The 21,631-nt window shown below is 40.9% G+C and overlaps 1 protein-coding gene across 1 annotated transcript in view; it reads left to right on the forward strand.

The window, feature by feature from the left end:
* Positions 1-222: 222 nt before the first annotated feature.
* CERS3 (ceramide synthase 3) overlaps positions 223-21,631 on the forward strand; it is a 34,942-nt gene continuing 13,533 nt past the window's right edge. The window contains exons 1-9 of the mRNA XM_037396066.1: positions 223-631; positions 2,194-2,311; positions 4,393-4,511; positions 8,257-8,314; positions 9,191-9,241; positions 10,484-10,576; positions 10,866-10,994; positions 12,730-12,836; positions 14,258-14,414. Of these exons, the coding sequence (XP_037251963.1) occupies positions 339-631; positions 2,194-2,311; positions 4,393-4,511; positions 8,257-8,314; positions 9,191-9,241; positions 10,484-10,576; positions 10,866-10,994; positions 12,730-12,836; positions 14,258-14,414 (1,125 nt within the window). The 5' untranslated portion in view covers positions 223-338. The remainder of the gene's footprint in view (positions 632-2,193; positions 2,312-4,392; positions 4,512-8,256; positions 8,315-9,190; positions 9,242-10,483; positions 10,577-10,865; positions 10,995-12,729; positions 12,837-14,257; positions 14,415-21,631) is intronic.

Raw genomic sequence — 21,631 nt, forward strand, 5'->3', positions numbered from 1 at the left:
CTCTGGGCAGCCTGTCCCAATGCTCCGTCACCCTCAAAGCAAAGTTTTTCCTCATATTCAGAAGGAACTTCTTGTGTTTCAGTTTGTGCCTGTTGCCCCTGGTCCTGTTGCCTGGCACCACTGAAAAGAGCCTGGCCCTATCCTCTTGCCGCTCACCCTGAAGATATTTGTAGACTTTGATAAAATCCTTCTCAGTCTTCTCTTCCCCAGGCTGAACAGGCCCAGTGCTCCCAGCCTTTCATGATATGGGCGATGCTCTAGTCTCCTCATCATCTTTGTAGTAGCCCTTGCTTGTTCTTGTGGGACCTGAGCCTCTGCTTGTACCTTATCTTTAGGAAATGTCTGGCCACTTGGGAACCTCTGTTCCACACAAGTGTTCACTGGTTTATTCCATGCGTTTTCTTTTTAATGTGTCAGAAATAATTTTTATTTATCTCTATTTGCTCAGCATGGCACACGTATTACAGACGCTCAACAGCTGGTTCTGGTGGGAGAATATCTGGATGCCTGTTAATGTCACCTGGGCACATTTTGTAGACCGTGATGGACTTGTCTTTCCAAAACCACATCAATTATATGCCACAATACCATACGCTTTTGTACTGCTGATTATCCGATTCTTAAGTGAAAGGTAAGAAACACAAATGCAATTTCATGCTAACGTTAATCCTCATTAATGCTAAAAGTTTTTGAAAAATAAGCTATCTTTAGATCAATGTTCTTATGTATTATAAAGGAGGATTACTTAATGGTTTGCTAGAAAGATCTAGTGCAGATAATATGGCAGGTGAAAAAAATTGGGAAATATTTTCATTATTAGTAGCACGTGGCTGTGGTCTGATCTAGAAGGAAAATATTTTAATCTAGCTTTTCTAGAACAGCATTTTCATAACTCTAATTGTCTCCCTTTGCTGGAGATACAATTAATACAAAACCATTTGTGTTTCCTTTTGCTTTTTCTCCTTTGGTGGAAGGGCAGAGGCGTTTGTCCTCCAAACCAAACCCCTCCTTTTGTTTGGTCCTCCACTGGCACATGTGTATGAGGCTGATAAATCCTAGGTGTGTAGCTGTAGCAAAACTAGGCAGACTGGAGGGACCTCAGTTTCGTGTGAACTTTTTATGCAGATCTAGTAACTCTGATTCCTTTTCATTCTCACTTTGGCACTGAAAGATGGATTGCTTCTGCAGCTGGAATCTTATGGGACAGGCAGAGGTTGGCTCCGCAGAAGAAAGCCACAAATATATCAAGATTTGCAGTCCTTTGATTTATTTATTTGTGCCTTTTTTGCTTGACTTCTTTTTTTTTTTTTTTTTCCCTCTAAAGAATGTGATTAGTAGTTTTTTATAATTATTTCAGGACAGAATGAGGAAATTTGGAATGTCATAAGTTGGACAGACTTAAAACAGAACCAGATAAGATCATTCATGTTAAAGATCAAAAGTAATTTGGATCATATGTTTATAACCATTCACAGTGTCTCCTGAGTAAATGCTTGCCCAGCTGTGTCTCACTGTGCTGCTATTGGAAATTGCTTGTGTGAATAATTAGCCCGCACATCTGGCCTGCAATGAATCTGCCCATGAATGAGGAAAACTGACCGCTGCTATGAGTAATAGAGAATCAATTACTGATATCAGCAGGAATGAGAGGGGCTTTTTCAGAAAAGCCTGCCCAAGTAGAAGAGCTAAACATTTGTTATGTTCTGCAACAATTTGTATTGGCAAACAGAAGAGAAAGAGGCTTCTTTTTCTGGGGGAGTTGTTGTGCGCCACAAGGTAGAGGCTGCAAACTGAATGGTGGTGGTAGCCCTGTGTTAGGTGACTATCTGCCACTAGGAGAAAGTATCCCAGTAGAAATCTTTCGGCTCACATGAAGAGAGCATCTGTACTTGTTTCACTCTCCCTTAACTCTGAAAAACGTAAGGATGCAAAAATCAGCACCTTTCCTTTAGTTTTATAGGATTTCATGACCATAAACTTGAGTGCTTGGGTCTGCTTTTTTGCAAAACCACTAATATGCTATGGTTCTTTCTAGGATTAGCTAGGGGGAGATTTCTCTGTCTCACAGTGCACTGTCATATCCCATGGCAGATTAAATTGCTTCAGGTTTATTTTCTTCAAATCCTGGCTTGAGAATAGCTAAGGTCATGTAACTGTTGTATTTTAAAAGTTTTTCATGGTATGTCTTTTCAGATATGTTGCTAGACCTCTAGCAAAAGCCTTAGGTATAAAGAATGTAAGACGTGTGAAGCCACAGCCTAATCCTGTTTTAGAGAGTTATTTCCGGGAGTGCTCGAAACATCCATCCCAAGTAAGGATTCTCATTCATTTAAACTAGTTTTGGTTTTGGAAAATCCCAAGTCTTACTGTTTCAATCAGCTATCAGCAATGACATCATGGGATGAGTGCCAGCTGATTGACAGATGAGTTAATTTATTTGGGGTTTTGTTGCTTTTCTGCTGACAAGGGTATATGGCTTCCAAAACAGAAAATATGTTTAAGATGTTTAATTTTCTGGCATGCTGGTCTAGGCTAGACTGTTGTTAATATTTCCAGTGAAGATCAGTGTTCCATCCTTAACTCATTGTGCCTGGAGAAAACATCAGCTAGCTGACATCTGTTGTTGGAAAGTGATATCATATTTATTGCAAGCAATAATATTGTAACGCTGGCATGGAAGCCCTTTGTTCTGTTATGTTGCTCTGTTCTTAATCCAGGCTTATGTGAGAAAGAAAAGCAATCTTCCTATTACCTTGTTTTTTGTTTTTAAAGTTGAACAAGAAAAAAATAATAGCCCGTGTTTACCATCTCAAAAAATGAGGCAGCTTGCCTTGTTGGTGGGAAACAGGTACTTTGCTGTGAATGCAGCTTCAGAAAGCTCACTTACCTAACTACAGTTACCAAACAATTGCAATGTTCCTACGCTGTTTCTGAGAAGAAATATGTGCTTTCTAGTAATGAGGGATTTTGATAATTATTGATACGTAGAACTTTGCTTTCTATCCCTAACTCTGCTATTCTCTTACTGTGTCTTTTGCCTGATATCATCAGGAATAGATGTATTGGTGTTCACATACGAGCTCTTCTCTACCTGGGCAAGTATCCCAATCTCTGTTCGTATCTTCCTTCTGCATGAGTACAGTTTGACGATTAATCTGGGAAAGGAAGCCCAGCATTTTTATACTCATCACTACATCGGAAAGATTCAGGCCGCCTCCTTTAGGTGTCCAGCTTGGGAACAAGTGTGTCTGAGAAAGCATGCAGAGGCCTGGCTGGGGATTGAGGGCATCTAGGCTCCATTGTCTGTCAAAAAAAAAAAAAAAAAAAAACAAACCAGCATTCCTGCATGGCAAGTAGAGAGCTCCCCAGCCAGAAGGATAGGCTGAACACAGAGGCTGCTTGCACCCTGCCCTCCCCAGCAGCTGAGGTGCCTTTGCTCACATACCAGAGCTTTCTCTGAGGGTATGAGACAAACTGAACTGAACTTACCTTGGTGGAGGCCACGCTGCTGCTAACCACTATTTGCATGCTAGCCTCGAAGGGAAAGAACTTCTCCAGGGATGAGTCAAACACTACCTCTCTTCCTGCAGCAGCCCCAGTGGAGGTCAGCCCGCACCTTCCACACCTGGGGATGGAGGAGAGGGAGGAAGCCTACAGGCTGCTGCACCTGGAGCACTGAGCACCCAGAAATGCAGGAGTCCCCTGCCTTGTGCTTGGCACATGAGTGGCTGCATGACAGAACCGCTTTGCCGTCAGAGGACACATAAAGCAGAGACACCTGACTGTCGCATTTGAAGGGCTAGATGCATATCCAGGCAGTGCTCTAGCCCTGAATTATTTTCAGGTGTCAGAAGGAGGCAGTCTGGATTTTGCTCAGTAAGATTAGTTGACTTGCCCTGTACCACAGAAGTACATTGGATTTGAGACTAGAGCTCAGGTCACCTTAATTCCAGGCCCTTGTCTAGCCTGGGAGACTCATTTAAATGTAGACAAATATAATTAGGTGAAGTATTAGATACAGTGTCTATGTGTATTGGTACATGGCACTTGCCCCTCCAACCCTCTTTCTTAGCAGTAGAGTTGTGTCTTTGAAACTATCTGAAGCCAGCAGAGTAGATGGACAAGTACACAGATCCTCAAACCGTGCTAGTTTCACGCCAGCATTATTTATATAAATTTAGTGACTTGAAAACCCAGGGTTTCTGTGAGTGTCAGTCAAAAATTAAACGAGGAAGCCTGCAAGGTAAACCCCCCTAGATAGCTAATATTAATAATATTTTTAAATGAGGACCTTGGACCTTGCAACAATGGGAAGCTGATCTGTGAACTGCAAAATAAATGAAAATGACATTGGATTGCATCTTGTTGCTAACACTGTTCCATTTTTTGCAGTCAGAGATTCAAGGCCTTGCCAAAAAGTGCAACTGTACTGTACGTTTGGTGGAAAAGTGGTTTAGGAGACGGCGAAACCTTGAGATCCCAACAGTGCTTCGGAAATTCCAGGAAGCTTTGTAAGAAAAGAGAATACTTTTGATTATTATGGGGTTTACTGTTTTGAAAAAAATTATTGAAGTCCTTAGGTGCCTTTGAAGGGGGACTGATTTCCAGAAAGCTGGGTCTGTCTGATGAGGGTTTTGGTTTGTGCGTACACAAATTGAAAGGACCTAGTAGCATTTCTCAAAATGGTGTGACTTTAAAAGATTAGATTAACAGTTTCTCTTGAAAAGGAACCCTTAAAAATATTGTACAATTTTCTTCATTGTGTAATAATGGACTTATTTTTAGTATCCTGTTACATAGTGCTTAATGAAAACATTCAGAGAACAGGAAAATATTTTTCAGTCTGCCAATAACCACAGGGGAACAAAAATGCTTACTCACTTTGTTTATGTATGTATCCATGCTGTCAATTTGGGATGCTATTGTGTGTGAAGAAGTCTGTTCAAGAGCAGGAGTCATGGCTTCTTAACTAAATGATAGGTGTCACAGCTTGAACATGGGGTACTGTGCAAAACATGAGCTCAAATAGGCTGATGAGAGTGAGCGATTTCAAGTGATAACAATGAATATGTAAAAAGTTTCAAAACCTCTTGCATATGATTGACAACTGGAAAAGCACTGAAGCATCTGATTTTTCACAAACGTGCGTGAACTTTCCCATACCTGAACATTTTACTATTTAACTGTTCCTGTGTTATCCAAAGTCTCCTACAAATTGTAAAGTCCCCAAACAGGCATGGGTTTGCTCATCCCTTCTGGACACTGAAATTAACTGTACCATTGTAAACAATTTTCCTAATGTCCTGTGTATTTGAATTTTGCCTACCATGCTTACATTGGCAAAAATTCACATGATTATAATATTTAACCTCTTTTTTGTGGATTAGTTTAAGGAGTGAGGGTTAAAAGTACAGCTACAAAGCTCAAAGTTGAGTACTTTGTCAGGATTATTTTTGTCAAGCTTATTTTCAGTGCGAATAAATGTGATGATTTGATGTCTTCTGTTGGGCATAAATCCAGTTGATAGACATAGATGTGTCTCTCTGAAGCCTGGCTGAGTTGAGTGAACTTTCCTGGCAAACCGGCATCGATGGTTTATTTCTGCCGTTGTTCTGTTGATCAGTTAATTTTGTTTTACAAGTGACAATAAGATTTCCTGCTATTGATAGAAGACCTGCCTGCCATGGATGCATATCTCTAGTAATACACAGCTAAAGGCTGAAATTAAAACTTGCTTGGCAGCTTGAGTGAAAATGAAGCAAACAGGTTTCTCTTGTGCAATTTTGTGAACCTTGCTCTGCTCTTTGTCAGTGAATTTAATTGGATATAATTCTCAAGGCAAAAGATGAGGAAGAGAGTTATTCCATGCTAGTAGTCAGTGTTATGAACATTATGAAACTTCTGAAAGGCTGCAATCTCCAGGATCACTTTTCTGAATCACAAGGAAATCTGATGAGCCAGACCTAAACCATACTTAAGCTATTAATGTTCCCAATTAAGCAACGCTGAGGTTTGGAAAGCCCTTTGCCTGAAACCTTCCCTGCCTTAAAAGACTTGCCAGCCTTTAACTTCACTTACTAAATTCTCTGCGTTAGACTCAGCTGAAGAGAAAAGGCTCCTGAAGTTAAATCAGAAAATCCCTTTGCGTAGCTGTTGTTCAGTGCTTTCCCTGGTGGCCAGGTTCAGAGCTTAAAAGGCACTTGGGTAAAATTTGGTGAATTTGGATGAGGTTTACTTCAGGTTTTGTTTGCTGAATTCATAAAGAAGTTTGGCTAAATGCAGAATGAGGTAGTACTCTGGCAGTCTTGCACATATAATGAGTTCATCTGAAGCACTGCGTGTTTATTGCCAGGTGTGTTCAATGTGTATTTGTAGGACTGGGGAGCAGTAGCAGTCATTAGGTGCTCTGTGCTTTGAATCCAATTCAGAAAACTGCTTACACTTTTCAATCAACACAGAATCAGTCCCACTATATCCACTGGACTACTTGCACCTCCCTTCCTTGAAACAAGAGGCGTGAGGGCAGAATCAGCCCCCGTGTAAAGTCTGTCCCATGCCACACTGGTGTTTTTCCTACCATCTCTTGCCTAACTCTGAGCCAGGTGTTACTTGTGGGTTCCACTCTCCCCTTCCATTTGCTTTCTTCATTTCCACCTTATACCTTTGAATCAGTGGATGTTCCAAAGTGTTATTTTCAAATCACCTGAGGAAAGATGCTTTAAAGTTGAAAAGTACAACAATTGTTTATTAACTGTGTATCAAGTGCCAATTTTAAAATTGTTTTCTTGATTTCCTTCACAGGCATGAGACATACTGTCCTGTCTAGCCTCTGCTATTCCATGTCCTTATCTTTGGTTTGTTTGTTACTCTGGTAAAACACTGGCTCAGTCTTTGAACGTCTCCTTCTTTCACATGGCAGATCAGCCTCCAAGTAACATGGGGCTTGGAGAGGAGGGGCTGCTTTTACCAGACAGGTTCTTATCATCTTCTCTTATATGGCACTTCATTAATGTCTGCCAGAGACCACAATCTCACTTTTGTACATCTCTCAATCCATTACTATAGTGGGGGTTTTTGAGACACTCTCTCTTCCTTTTTAGCAAGTTTAGGTTTTCTGGGAGGCTGGCTGCTGCTGTTCTCGGGGATGCCTCTTGTTCTATAGAATTTTCTCACTGGGTTTGGGGCCATGTGCCTGTCCCTGTGATCATGACCTTTCTTAGCATGTGAAGTCTCACGGTGTTTTGCTACTGATCTTGAAGAGCTGCTCTGGGAAAGGTCAGGCTTGTTCCTGCCAAGGGGAAGAGCAATGGAAAACTTCTTCCTTTCCACCTGTAGAGGTGGGAGTGGGAAATCTCTGGCTGAGTCTCCAGCCGCACCCAGTCCCAGGGACAATACCTCCCACACAGGCTCCAGAGTCATTACAACGCTGATTGCTGGCTCCAAATCACAGCATTCTGCTCTGACATATATGAGCAACAACATAGTTCACAAAGATACGCGAGACCTTTTTTCCCTTTGCTGACCTACCAGATTGGTGGTGAAAACCTGACCATTTTGTCTGCCTTGACGGTTATCCTTTAAGACGCAAAAAGCTTAGATTGGGCTAAATGCTGGCAAACCTAGTCAAAGATTGAGGTTTATAGTTAATTCAGATCTCTGTACTAAGACATAAACTAATCCAATAGTTGTTAAAGTTTCATAGGTCTCCTCTGTTTTCAACAATAAGTATTAAGAGACATCAAAAGAAATTAACCCAGCAATTGAAACAAGTCTGTGCTGGAGCTTACAGTGTTTGATCACATTGGGAAGTATATGCCATGTGGCTGAAAGACCTTCTGTAGTCACGGAACTGAGCGATGTTCTTAGCCTAGTGTGAATATTGTAGAGGAACTGATAAGGCAGGAAAGGTTGATGTTATCAAACATTAATTTTTAGGGTATTTACTATGGTTGCTGTGACTGTTCTTTTGATCAGCTCATGCCTGGCTGGAAAATTACTGCTGTAACCACAACCAAGATATCTGTATTGTGAAAATGTAAAATAATCTACTACTTTAGCAATTACTGAAAGCCCAAGTATTTAATTATTAATAAATTCAGATATTGTTAATATGTAACAACCCATAACATAGAGTTTGAAGGCACATTTATGTGAAGATTGCCTGTGATATACAATGATTTGCAGAAATTCTGGCTCAGGACAAAATCTATAAAAAAATTCATGCTTTGTTCTTATTGTTTCATTTTAATTTTGCAGCTGGCGATTTTCATTCTATCTTACATCCTCCATTGCTGGATTTATATTTCTGTATGATGTAAGTTAATTCTTTGAAGGATTGATATTCTTATATTTTTAACGAAATAAGGACTGATTTCTAGATCTTCTTGAAACCACTGGTTTCAGTGGCTCTTTGAGTTCAGATCTTTTATGTACATAATCTAGATGATAGGCTGCGATATGCACTGAGGTTTTCCTTAATTTTTTAATTATCTTTTGAACTTCTATGGTAATTTGAGTAATCAGTATTTTTAGGGCAAGTTTTAAGAAGTCACACAGATGGTTTTACAGCATGCCTTGTTAACACCTACAAATGCATCACACAGCCATGTTTTTTCTCAAAGGAGGCCATAAACCTTTTCTGCCGGCACTTTGGGGGCCACAACAATGGTGTATTTCATGGCTATTTACTGAGGTGTTGCTGCTGAGTCAGAAGTTGGGAAGAACAGAGAGAGTGCTGTTTGTAACTATATGAACACTGCCTGGGGTGTCATTAATGCTTCTCCTGAGCAGCAGAACAATTCTCAGCGTGTCTACGTTCATCTGGCTCTTCTCCCCAAACACTGTTTATCATCATGAACCAGTGGTGTGTGTGGCTGGTAAACACAGCAAAATCTAATCACTGTGGCAACATATCTTGAGTAATTGTGGTAATAAAACACACACCCACTGCTTTGGATGATGAAACGATGAACTGGAACGTTTCAGGTGTCCTGAAAAGAAGCCAAAAAGCTGGGACCAATATAATAAATCTGAGATGTAAGATCCCTTTAGAAATTGGTGGAGAACAGTTATCAAGCCTATAGCTTCTTAGCCTGGTCCACTTAAAGAAATTTTAAGTATCGAAGATTTTGAGTTAAGATGACTTACTGTTGTTCAGCTGCTAAATCTCTGAATCATCTGTCTTCCCCAGAAACCTTGGTTTTACGACATATGGCAGACGTGGGTTGGCTACCCATTTCAGGTGAGCCTTTTGGCAGTGGGCCATTGCCCTTGGGGCATTCCGGGTATTTCCCCATTGGAAGGGGTAATCCATAGGAGCCCTTCTCCCTCCCAGCAACAGGCACCACCTAGAGAGGTGTGGCACCAAAGCCTCTTGCCCTTCTTCCCTACCTCCTGCTGAGCTGCAGGACTTCTCCATGATCTGCCTCTGCTGCAACTCAGCCCTCCAGCCAGACCACTATTATTTTCACCTATCCCAGGTTACTCCTGCGCACAGCAGATGCTACCTGTGTTACAGGTTTCAGTGCAGAACCCTGAAGGTTGTGCCAGGCCTGACGATGCTTGATGCGATGACGAGGCGCTGCAGAACAGCATTACGCAGAGGGTTGTGCTGAGCAGCCCGAGTGCTGTGTGCTGCTGGGCCCTATTGCTCAGTGGCACGGGTGGAGGGAGAGCTGCACCGGTTTGGTTTGGCATAATGCGAGTCCCTGCTCTGGGGATCTCTGCTCAGTACTCTGGTTGTTACCAAGGGTCACGAAGCTTTTGTTTCTTCCTAAAATAGTTTACTAACAGTCCCATAACAAATGACGCCAAGCAAGCTGCCTTCTGCCCACCTGCCAGTGGTTTTTGCGTGCCCCTCCCCTCCTATTTTTATAAATCTTTGGCCATCACACTGCCTTCTTATACCTGCCCTAGTCAGGGGCCAAGAATAAAAAGAATCCTGCCTCCTGGCTGGGTTTTCCCTGCTCCTCTTATTCATGGGACCTGATAACCAAGCCTACTGCCTGCCCGCTGGGAAACCAATTTAAACCAAGGGAGCAGCCAAGCTCAGCATCTAGCTCTAAGCAGATGCATAGGATGTTAGCATAAATAGCTGACATTTTATTCATGGAATGTGTGAATGTTTGATATGTTAATTGTTCACCAAAATGGAGGACTTCGTTTATTTGCAGTTGTTTGTAATTAAATGCAGAAGTAGTCTGCATGTAGTTCTCTGACAAAAACATGGAAAAAAGCACGCTGAAATTCAGAGGTGGGGGAGGAACTGCAGAAACTGGGAGTTTAGTCTGAGTAAAGGTTAGAGTATTTGGCTCCCAGAAGATATTTCTTAATGAAGCCCAGAACGGGGATTTAGTTTAGTTTAATTTCTTAAGCAAGACTCAGCAGAGGAGCAAAAGAAGTGAGGAAAGGAAAAAAGAAGTAATTTTAGTTGGCATTCGCTTTTTGCTATTCTAAGAATTAACTGTGTTTTTCTTCATTCCAGACTCTGCTGCCATCCCAATATTGGTACTACATGTCTGAGATTAGTTTTTACTGGTCTCTCTTATTTACACTTGGGATTGACAACAAAAGGAAGGCAAGTGGTCCTGGTTGGTGCTAGAGCCTGGGCTTGGGTGAGGCGGAGGCGGATGTGCCGAAGCGATTTGGTGCAGCCACACGAGGGCAGCAGGAGCCCGTCCCTGGCACACCCGCCCCGCGCCCCGCAGCCACGCTCCTGCCTGCCGGGGCAGCTCGGTGTGCGACAGCTCTTGCTTGTCACTTCATGCATTCAGAGACTCTCAAGGGCTATACTACTTGCTTGGCTCTACCTTTTTTTTTTTTTTTTTTTTTTTTTCCTAATTGTTTTTGTTTTCCCCTCTCCACAGGATTTTCTGGCTCATGTCGTTCATCACTTGGCAGCCATTGGGTTGATGAGTGGCTCTTGGTGTGGCAATTACGTGCGTCTTGGAACACTGGTGATGTTTGTGCATGATACTGCAGATTTCTGGCTTGAGGTAACCCTGCCCTTCACTTTTTTTTTGCCTTTTTTTTTTTTTTTTTTTTTGTCTTGGGTGTTTTGGTTGGTGTGGTGTTCTGGGTGGGTTTTTTCACTGTTGCCCAGGTTATGTTCAGTGATGTTTTAATCTTTTTGCCACAAGTTTCATACGATCCCTCCCTATCCCCACAGAACAGGACTTCACAGATTCATAAATTCTAAGACAAAAAAAAATGCTTCTAGATAATTTAAGCTGATGCTCTGTTACAGAATCCATTATGAGAAAAGGCAGAAGAGAAGTTTTCAAGTGCAGAACGGGGACTGGAAATACAGCTGCCTCCATGGATTATACTTGTTTCACTGTTAGAATTAGACCAAGTTGGCTAGCCTGTGAACAGCTTGTCATGATACCAATTCTCAAGCAAATTTAGCAGCCAGAATTTTGGCTACTTCTCCAAACTGGCTTAATTTTGTCAGCATTCACACCCCTGTGTTTGACCCAAGGGATAAATCTACACTATAAAGTTCTGGCTGGAGACACTCAAGCTGTGCCTGTACATGATATCACAGGTATCTACTGGCAGAAGAAAAGGTTCTTCCCCTGGATTGAAGGGGAAGTTCCTTCCCTGAACTAAGTATCAATGGTTAGAAATGTTTAACATTACATGTCCTATTCTGCACACAGTACTGTGGTCATAGAGACTTGCTGCTGGGTTTCGGGGAAGACAAACACATGCTGTGTTTCCTTCAGTAGTTATCCTGAGTTTCTAACACCAAGATTGAGAATGTAGTTTCATCACCTGTTTCGGTGGTAGTGCCAGAGTGAGCAGCCCTTGTAGGTTGTTGTCTGCCGCTGTTTATTTCTGCTCTTGATACTCTATCCATTGTACTGGAACAACTGGTTGTGGGGTCATGCAGTTGGGATTGGTCCAGATTAAATGTTTACACACGGGGTTGGTTTTTTTCTGGGTTACTTTTAACCCTGAACTGATTGGCGGTCCAACTACAATCAGTTGAGCTGACAACCGGTAGGGCAGCACTCAGATGGAAGCTGAAATTGCGTACCAGAATAACTTAAATCAGCCCTGCCACTCAAAAAAAATCCCCCAAAGTTCATCAAACTGCTGTTTAAAACTTAGGCTCAGCACCTGAAGCTTTGTTTGCTGTTGAACAACTGCTTCATTCAACAGTGTCCAGGGTGATTCCTAAATGAAGCATGTTCAGCTAGGGGAGAAGCAGGAATTATAATCTTTATTAGTGGGATAGAGACCAATGCTAGGATATCCACCGCTCTAAAAGGAGAAAAAAGAAGCTGAATTAGGCACAGAGAAGGGTCAGTAACATGCATGCACCAGACTGCCTGTGTATAAGGAGTCACCGCCGCTCCTGAGCGCGCAGGTGTGCCTAGCAGCTTCACTTCGATTCAGCCCGTTTTGAGTCTGGTAGAAGAATGAGGGATCACCTCTGTTGTCAAGAGCACTTTGTGTTTTCATGACACATTTTGATTGGAGAGCTGTTCTTTAGGCCTTTGATGCAGAGTCCTGTCCTTTAAGATGAAAGGAGAAATATAAACAAAGAATCTGTTTTGATACTGCTTTATTAGGTATCAGTAAAATGATTGCTCTACCTGTCAAACAGGGAGGAAATTTTCTTCCTGCGTAGGTGGAAGATGAGTCTTTATTTATGAAAATGCAGAAGGGAACTCTATTTCAGAGAATATTTGTAACGTCTTTAATGTTTTTTATTCAATGCAGGCAGCCAAAATGTTTAACTACGCTCACTGGGAGAAAACCTGCAATGTGCTCTTTATCATCTTTTCTATCGCATTCTTCATCACAAGAATCATCCTGTTCCCCTTCTGGTAAGTGATATTTAATGTAGTCACAGGCTTTTATTTCATCCCATTTCCTTTGAGAGGTTAGTATTGCTTGTGATGGGAAAAGGAAAGGAATGGATTGTACTTTAAAGAACAGAAGCAGAACTTATTGTTGGCTACTAAAGGCCAGTGAGAAGAGTTGACAAAACCTGTCATTTTCTTTAAAAATTTAAGTAAAAATAATTTTAAATGAGCTTCTTGAAAATATGCTAACATAGAGGCATTTATGTATTATTTCACTTACTTTTGTCAATTGTAGTTAAGCGCTATGAGTCCTGCATTTTTAAGGGGATTGAGCTACATAACTAGGAGAAGTATTTTCCTTTCATTCCATCCCTCCTGCTCTATCTACAGAGTACAGGGTAATTCCTATATGATGGTAGTTAATTTTTTGTAGAGCCTTCTTTTTGCTACTTAGTTCTTGGGCAGTGCCTCTCCTCACTCTCTTACACGAAGAGCATTCAGAAAAGTTAAGGTAAAGCAACTAATTTATGAAGTCATTGCAAATAAATCATAATTTGCTAAATATATTGTAATATATTTAATGTTTATTATTCAATGCAGTCAGCCGAAATGTTTAATTGCATGATTTTGGAGTGCTGAGATTTAATCTGCTTTGGAGTATCCACACAGGTGCTTAGTGTGCTTAATGCTTAATATGTTTAGCTTTTTAAAAGTGTTTAATGTGTTTCGCATTCACCGTTTTGTTGACTTGCTCTAGTTTGCCTTCATGCGCTTCCCTGCATGTGGACAAACCCTTAGAGACTCAGGCTGGTTAAATTAATAGTTCTGAACATTGATCAACACAAGGGTTTAATTTCCTGTGCTATTTTCTTTCAGAAATGCTGATGTCTTTTACTTTATTGTTATTTTTTTATTAACTACACAAGTGATCTCCAATCATTTTGCTTCATTGAGTTTCTTGTTCCTGAGCTTGGAAGCAAAACATGATGAGATTAAAGGGACTCAAAAAGCCCCAAATATAATATAAAGTAGTGAAGTTTGAAGATGGACAAAACATATGTTAATTAACAAAAAGCCCTGTTGCAAAGCCTGTAGGATTTTCTTTGGAGTGTGGATTTCAGATTAGAAACAATTTGCATTAAAAAAAAATGACATAGACAAGCTCTGAGTTGCAAGGTATCTAGACCACACAGAGAAAAAATGGGATTTTTTTCTAACCTTATTTAGATTACTTTCATGCAAGACTCTAATTTCTCATCCGAAGTCTAAATTTCAATAGAGATGCATATCTAGTTAAGACAGGACTTGTCTTAATCTGTCACCTTTGCAGAGCTTTTTAGTGTTTTGTGAAAATAATAAATTTTGAATGTGAAATTAGAAGTAGTTGTAAATAGCATCGAGTAGATATCTTGCATCATTACAGTGACCTTTATTTTTTTTAGGATTCTTCGTGCCACACTGTATCAGCCTACATACTACTCCACAACTCCTGTCATAGCATATTTTCTATTCAATGGGCAGCTATTGATCCTTCAAGGCTTACACTTGTATTGGGGTTATTTAATTTTCAAGATTTTGAGAAGGTTCATTTGTTTAAAGGTAAGCAGTTTTGCTTCTGCAGGAAGATGTGTGAAGCATCAAACAGATGCTAATAACTTCGATAGATTTACTTAGATTTTCTTAATGTTTTCATGAACTTCCATGTCAGCATTTTCAATAGGGATCTACAAAGTATGGAGATGTTTAAATGTGCTTGCTACCTGTTGTTGTCACGCCAAAGGTCATAGGTCAGAATATCAAAACTTCAGCTAGAACATTTTTTTTTTTTGCCTGTGTCTGATGTTTTGCTTGATAGTAAATGAGAAATGAGCTGTCCCAAAAACTGAAGCCCTAAGATGGTGTGGAACTCTAGAAATTCCTGTGTTTCGAGTGAAAGCTGCCTTTTCTCACTGGACTTTGTAGGCACATACCAAAAAAGGAGAGGAGAGGTGAGTGATGAGATCTTTAAATACTCTAGAAAGCTTGTAGTCCAAGTTCTTCAGGGTTGTCTAGATGTGAGTTCAGCTATACTTGAACGCTGGTTTTTTTGGATTAAGAAAACCATATGAAGCTGATCTGGAATTGTATTATGACACAATGAAATACTGTCATGCTCAACTGAAACAGCGAGACAGTGTAAGTCTGGTGCTGCCATCATCTGCTTTTACCTTGTAGAGAAAACTCATGTGGGAAAAAGCTATAAAGAAAACTGCCATTTAGGTCGTGTTTGGCTGAAGTAGTAACATTTTCACAAGGTCTTTTGTCATGAAGTGTGCAGTGTGGTGTAGATAAAACATTTAGCAAAAAGCATTTAGAAAAGGACTTTGGAGAATGTCTCTCTAGATTTGGCATGAGCATTGACAGGTATATTTTGCTAGTTAAGGTGAAACAAGTTGTGCTATTGAAAAATGGTATTTATTTTGAGGTCAAGATGCAAAAACTTAATTGAGCTGACTCTGTCCTTTTATCTGAGGCAGTTAATGCTGTGAAGCATCTCAACGAAATAGAAATATTCCTTTCTACCTGTATTTAATTATGGTTTGATAACAGAAACCATGCTATGTTTTTTGGATTATTGGATTCCTTCAAAGTTTATGCAAATAGACAGCTGGATATCTTAGAGAGACCCAATATCTTTCCTAGAAGAAAACTGCAGTTACAAACTCAACCCTTGTTAGACAGCAAACAGCTGTACATAAGGGACAAATCTGCAGAAAAAATGGTTTGTGGCATTCTGAACTAAAACGTGCTTCTATGTTCCCTTAAACACTGAAAAACTTGTATTTCTTGCATGTCAGTTACCTCCGTTAGATTAATTACAAAACTAGTTCTGGCCTGGCTTATTGAGCGTTAAAGTGGTTACTTGTAGTTTTCTTTTTTGAGTTTGGCCTTGTCTCTGTGCTGTTCTCACACAACTCTTCTGATGAAATCAAGAGGGACATCCCTCTGCCTTGCAGCCGGGGAACAGAAAAGCTTTGGCATAGTTCTGCATCCACATTGCTTGAGGTTATGAGAGCACAGTGCAAGAAAGTCTGTAGATACAGTGGTGAAGAGGACATTACTAGGCCAGCTATATAAGGCCATCCTGCCCTGCCTGCTTATATGCCTTTGTAAGGGGCAGAAATGTTTTATTTTGAGATAAGAGGATTTTTTGTATTAGTCATTGCTAAAAAATGGGAAAGCATCAAGCCTTCATCTCTACCGTGGATTTTTGATTCCTTATACAGCTCTCTAAGAAGATGGTTTCCAAATAACATTTTTACAGTGGTAGCAGCCGCAGCCCTAGCCCTTTTCAGTCTGTATGACTTCAGCTGGCTTGCATGTGCAGCCTGTTTTCCATAGCGGTGGCAAACTTGGCTGTGAAAGCAGCCAGTGCCTCCAAAGCTGTAAAGGCAAGGTCGAAAAGAGCGGTGTTTGCAAGGCAGCATTTTTATACCCACATATTTGTTATAGACATACTCCACACAAATAGCTGTTGCTATTTTAGTGGAATACCAGTGAGCCATCATCCTTGTGTTAGAAGGGGTTTGTTTCTCTGCCCAAGGCTTTGAAGTTTTCATTCACAAAACAGGCAATTTTTTACATTTTTCTTGAAGCGACGGTTAGCTACTTCAGATGGAAAAATTAAGTCATGATGTAACTGGGAATAGGGATTGATGTTGTTGTTTAACTGAAGGAAGCTCTGAGCATAGAAAGGGTGTAAAGAATTTTCTTTATTGCCCTCTGTGCCTTGAGCCGCCTTGGGTTATCGGGGTCACCAGTGAAAACCAGTACAGTGCAGCCGTTAACAGCTCCTAGCATCCGTCCCGGGCCAGGTGTCTCCTCTGACTGTATCTTTCTGGACCATGTCATCACCCTGTGAGAGTGTCAGTGGGCTTGGATGTATTTATTCTCAATGAGCAGTGCTGTTGTCCCTTATTGAAGGACAGGTATAAAGGACTTGTCTTGGTAAGACATGCAAGGTGGAACTCTGGGGGGGTGATGTAAACAGGAGGGCCCAAGGCTCCAGGATGTCACATACCCGCCAAGCCCCCTTTGGTGTTATTCAAAGGGCCATGCAGAGCTGTGTCATGTCTTGCTTAGAACTGTGGGTCTGGATTCGACACTCCTCTCTGGACTCTGGCAGGAGGCTTTATAAAAAGCAGGAATCCGTACAGAAGTGACACTAAGTACTGCAGCCTCGTGAGCTTCTTCCATGCTTTACACTTCCCCGCAGGAAGACATGGCTTTTGTCTGAGACTGTCGGGTCAGAAGCTTTTCATCTTGGATGTCACCTCCCCTCTGCACTAATGAAGGGGACAGTTACCCTCAGTCCTCTGGGATAACTGCTCCACTGACTGACTTGCTTCAGCAAAAAAGAACTTGGACTAAAAACCTTGCAGTTTCTCTCCTCCCAAATACTGCAGCCAGAGGTTAATAAAAATGAGGAAAAAGGAAAGAAGGGGAGGATATGATCTTGCTGTGTCCCTCTGTGTCCTGTTTTCTCAGGCATGGGAGTCTCTGGCACCGAAGCTGGTAGCATGGAGCAGCATTGCTCTCCAGGCTCACGGGACTTGTGCTACCTTTCCCCCAGCCCATTCCTCCAGAAATGCCTTAATAAGGGGGAACCCTGCATGGACAAACTAAGCTGCACTCAGCTACTTTGCATTGAGAAGATTTTTATTTTCAATGGGGATAAACTTGAGGGGACAGGAGTACTAAATTTTTCAAAGCAAAGATTGTTCTTACATCTGGAAAATATAAAAAGAATATCCCAAAAGGAACCCGAACGTCCTTTGTCATATGGCATTTTGTGACCCTGTGTATGAGTAAGATGCACATGCAAGAAAAGCCCTTCAGGGTCAGACCTGTAGCCATGTATCTTAGATCAGTTCTGCTGTGAGAGGAAGGACATTTTTCAGTGTAATTTCTTTTCAAGTTAGGTCAGGCAATTGCAATGTTCGCTGCTGGCTGCCATCTTGATGTCCAAGGCCTTTTGTTGCCTTGGAAACTCCGTGTGTTTCTGTAATATTGTTCAATTACATGGTTAAATTACCCACTTGTATCAAGTTTCAAGCACCACTGAAACATGTCTAGTCATCATGTCTGCACATATGAGAATATTTTAGGAAAATTGAAAAAACATATAGAGAAGTATGTACATATGCACCGATTTAAAATATCTCGCCAGGAAAATCCCATGGAGATTAAACATTTTATTTCCAAGGTCAGAAAAAGGGAGCGAATGACAGCAGCTTATAGCCACATTATTATGGCAAATTAAGATGTAAAATATATGTTAAAATCATTACACACTGAGTTAAAGTTTTGAGACTTCAGTGCTTTACATCTTGAAAAATATGTGTGAGTTTGTAGGAAATGGGCATGGTGTCCACATGACTCAGATACTTCAGGGCTGATGCAAAGTCCATCAATGGCAGAAGGTAACGGCAGGTTTTTAACAGACTGTAATATGACCAGAAATGTGTTTTCTTTCTCTTTTAATTCTTTTGTCTCTGTCAGGCTGCCTTCAAGTAAGGTAATGAGCTGCTTACTAACAGTCACTATTATTCAGGAGTCATCAGCTGCAGTTTTTTGATTCACTGTGGTTCTTAGCTTTTCCTGAAGCCGAAAAGACCTTGCAGTGCCGTAGAGCAGGCTTTTGGATTGTCACTCTAAAGAAAATTAGCTGGTGCCACCTATGTATTCTTCAATATTCCTTTGGTGTTTTGTACTCAGTAAACAGGCTTTGTAAAGATTTTGGTTGGGTGTATCCTTGTCCGTGGTTTGTTCGTTCCTTACTTGGTCCAAATTCCCAAGGGAACAGTGAGAGTTGGCATTCAAAGAATGATTAATGACAGAGTAAGGGTAGCTGAAAACAATAAGAAAATACTATTTTGGGGTTGAAATGAGAGCTGTGAAATACTTGTTATGATATTTTTGCTGTTTCCAGCAATCAATCTTCTACTTCAGCATTTTGTTCTGACTGATGATTGCTCTTGTACTGAGAAATCTCTGCCAGTTCAAGTTAACTTTCTTTCCTTCGTTCTCTCTTATACACTGACGCTGGGATGCCAGTAGAGGCCTTGCCATGAAAAGCGCGTAGCCATATAAAGAGTCCTTAAATCGGTTACTCCCTTTTCTGTATCAAAAGAGGATACATGACTAAAACTGTATCCCTAAAAGCGTGCCCGTGGACTAGAATACTTGATGTGTTTTCATATTAATGTGTAGGCAAGGCCTGGAAGTCCTTTGGAACACAGGCATAGCCTGCCTTTATAAAACATGCCCTCGCTACGTATACTGAAGAATAATGATTTTTTACACCTGCAGAGGTGCTGGTCTGTGTTACTTTCTATCTTTCTTTCAGTGACTTTATCTCTTCAGAGACTTGCTATAACCCTTTGTGTAAGTTTTCAGATTAAGTTATACAGTTCCCATTGCTACCTGCTCCTGACGGATGCCTTTAGCTGCGTTAGTCTGAGGCTATTCAGACTTGCCTCAGCTTCTGCAGAACCTTCCTTCCCTGGGATACATTTGTGATTTTTCCTCTTTAGTTTTTGTGCTTGATCTGTTTGCATCAAACAAGTCATATTTTTAGTAAATAAGTATTGTAAGTAAATATGATTAATATATATATATATATAAAAAGAAATCTTGTATTTATTTTGTAACCACATGGGTCTGGGGAGTATGGGCTTTCAGTGCAGAACTTGAGCGAGAATTTTCTTGCTCACAAAACACAGGCCTACAGCACGTTCTTCAAAGCAATGGGTGTTTTTTGGTTTGTAGGTCCTTAAACATTTCCCCATAGAAGTACAGACTTCTGTGTGACAATTCTAAGGCCCTAGCACTTGCTTGCTTTGCTTTCCTTAGTTACTCATAGAATTAAATCTATGTCCTTTAGAATTAGACCATGAATCCACAGTGCTTAAAATCTGCTGGTTTTCCTTTATTAAAACGGAGTTACTCTTCAGCCGGTGTTCACCCAGGATGCTGTGACTGCGAACACTTCACTGTTCTGGCAGCTGAGGCAGCACTGACTTTCTCATTGAACTCTGCAATAACTCGAGATATCTAATCCTAATCAGAAATCTTATTCTTAAAACTATAGATAGGAACAAAAAGCTCTGTATAACATGAAAGTATAATGGCCTCTAAAGAGATTACATTTTAAATCTCTTTTGTGGCAAATAGATTTGGATCCAGTGCTCGTGCTTGAGCTGTGTGCTGTTCAGTGTGCACTAGACACACCATAGGTGAGCTGAGCCTGATTGCTCCCAGGTAACAAACTCTGACTCTTAACTGGAGCTGCAAAAGGCCGTCACATGACCCTAATCATGCACAACAGTGCTGTGCTTCCATAGACCATGCAATTACTGGGATGTGAAAATGAAGCATGAAATGTATAGTTGGTTTTGGCATGCACAGCAGTTCATTGGACTCCTAAAAAGGCAGATTTTCAGCTGATTTTTTTTTTTCTTCTTTCCAAAGCAGTAAAAAAGTTATGTTCAGGACATTTACAATCAGAAAATGAAATTTAATAGAATTAACACATTCAGTGAGAAGTCATTCATTTCAGAAAAATGCTGTTCAACAGGAGTTAAGCAGAGGACAGGGTTTGGTTTCCCAAACTAGAGGCATGTAAGTTTTTTGTTTTCTTTTACATAACATGTTTTGTTAAGCCTGTACTGCACCAATGGCTATCAGGGTGCTGATAAAACAGACCGAGAGGTGTATTTGCCTGAATTCCATGTACTTGTTTTAAAAGCAGTAATATATTTTAGAGGATAATGATAATCTAGTTAGTTACAATTTCATGACTCTGTGGGACTGGGAAGCTGTGGAAAAGCTTTCACTGGAGATTTTGTGGTTACTTTCTGAACTGGGAAGGGCCAGTACACACTTATGTCCTGCTTCAGAGTTCGAGTTTCTGAGTGAAGGTTTAGCACAAACACAGGATGGATTGAACTAGATTAGTAGGGGTTGCCTTTTCCCCATTTTAAAGAAAAATGGGTTATGAAGAAGTTGAATTTGTTGGTTCTTAACAGATAAATATTTATAGCAGGTTTTCTCATGAGGATAGCTTATTAGGGGAAACTAAATAGGACCAATGAAAGTTTTCCCTCTTAGAGATGAAAACCAGTCTATCTGGGAACCTTCCCAGTTGATTCAAATTATTGCCTTTGGGACATGAGCTTTTTAATAGCCTGGAGATGGGAGCTAGCCAGCCAGGTCAGCAGCGTGAAGGCTCATGCCCTAGTAAAGGGAAATTACTTCCTGTTATGACTTTCTTTCATCTGCATATTTCCCATTCTGCTACAGCAATCTAGTTAAGCCCAAAGCCTGGCTACATGTCTCGCTTCAGGCTGCCAAATTCAGTTGAGGGAGGAGGGGTGAGAGGCAGGCAGAAGAAAGCATAAAAGGGTCCGAGGTGCTGGCTGGTATTTACAATGATAGGCAAAAAGGAGAAAAGCCGCTGTGGGCACGCTGTGGAGCTCTGGAGTCCTACCCTTACTGCAGATGTGAAGTCAAAGCTGACCTCAGAAATGTGTATTGTCCAAGTGTGTAGCCCAGCAGGGCCTGTGAAGGACGAAAAGCCACCAGTTGTTCTCTACTGCACAAATGTTACGTGCCAGTCCAAGAGCACTGCCTGGTCTCCTTGGCCTCAACTAGTTAGTTTTCCTGGCACTGGGAGCTAAAAGGCAGATTGCTAGTTAAATTTCACTTTTTACTCCAGATTATAGAAGGGGTTAGCAGCTGGGCAATGGCTTCCAGCAAGGTATGTTACACTATAC

This window comes from Falco rusticolus, chromosome 7 (assembly GCF_015220075.1).
Source record: "Falco rusticolus isolate bFalRus1 chromosome 7, bFalRus1.pri, whole genome shotgun sequence".
Lineage (NCBI taxonomy): Eukaryota > Metazoa > Chordata > Aves > Falconiformes > Falconidae > Falco > Falco rusticolus.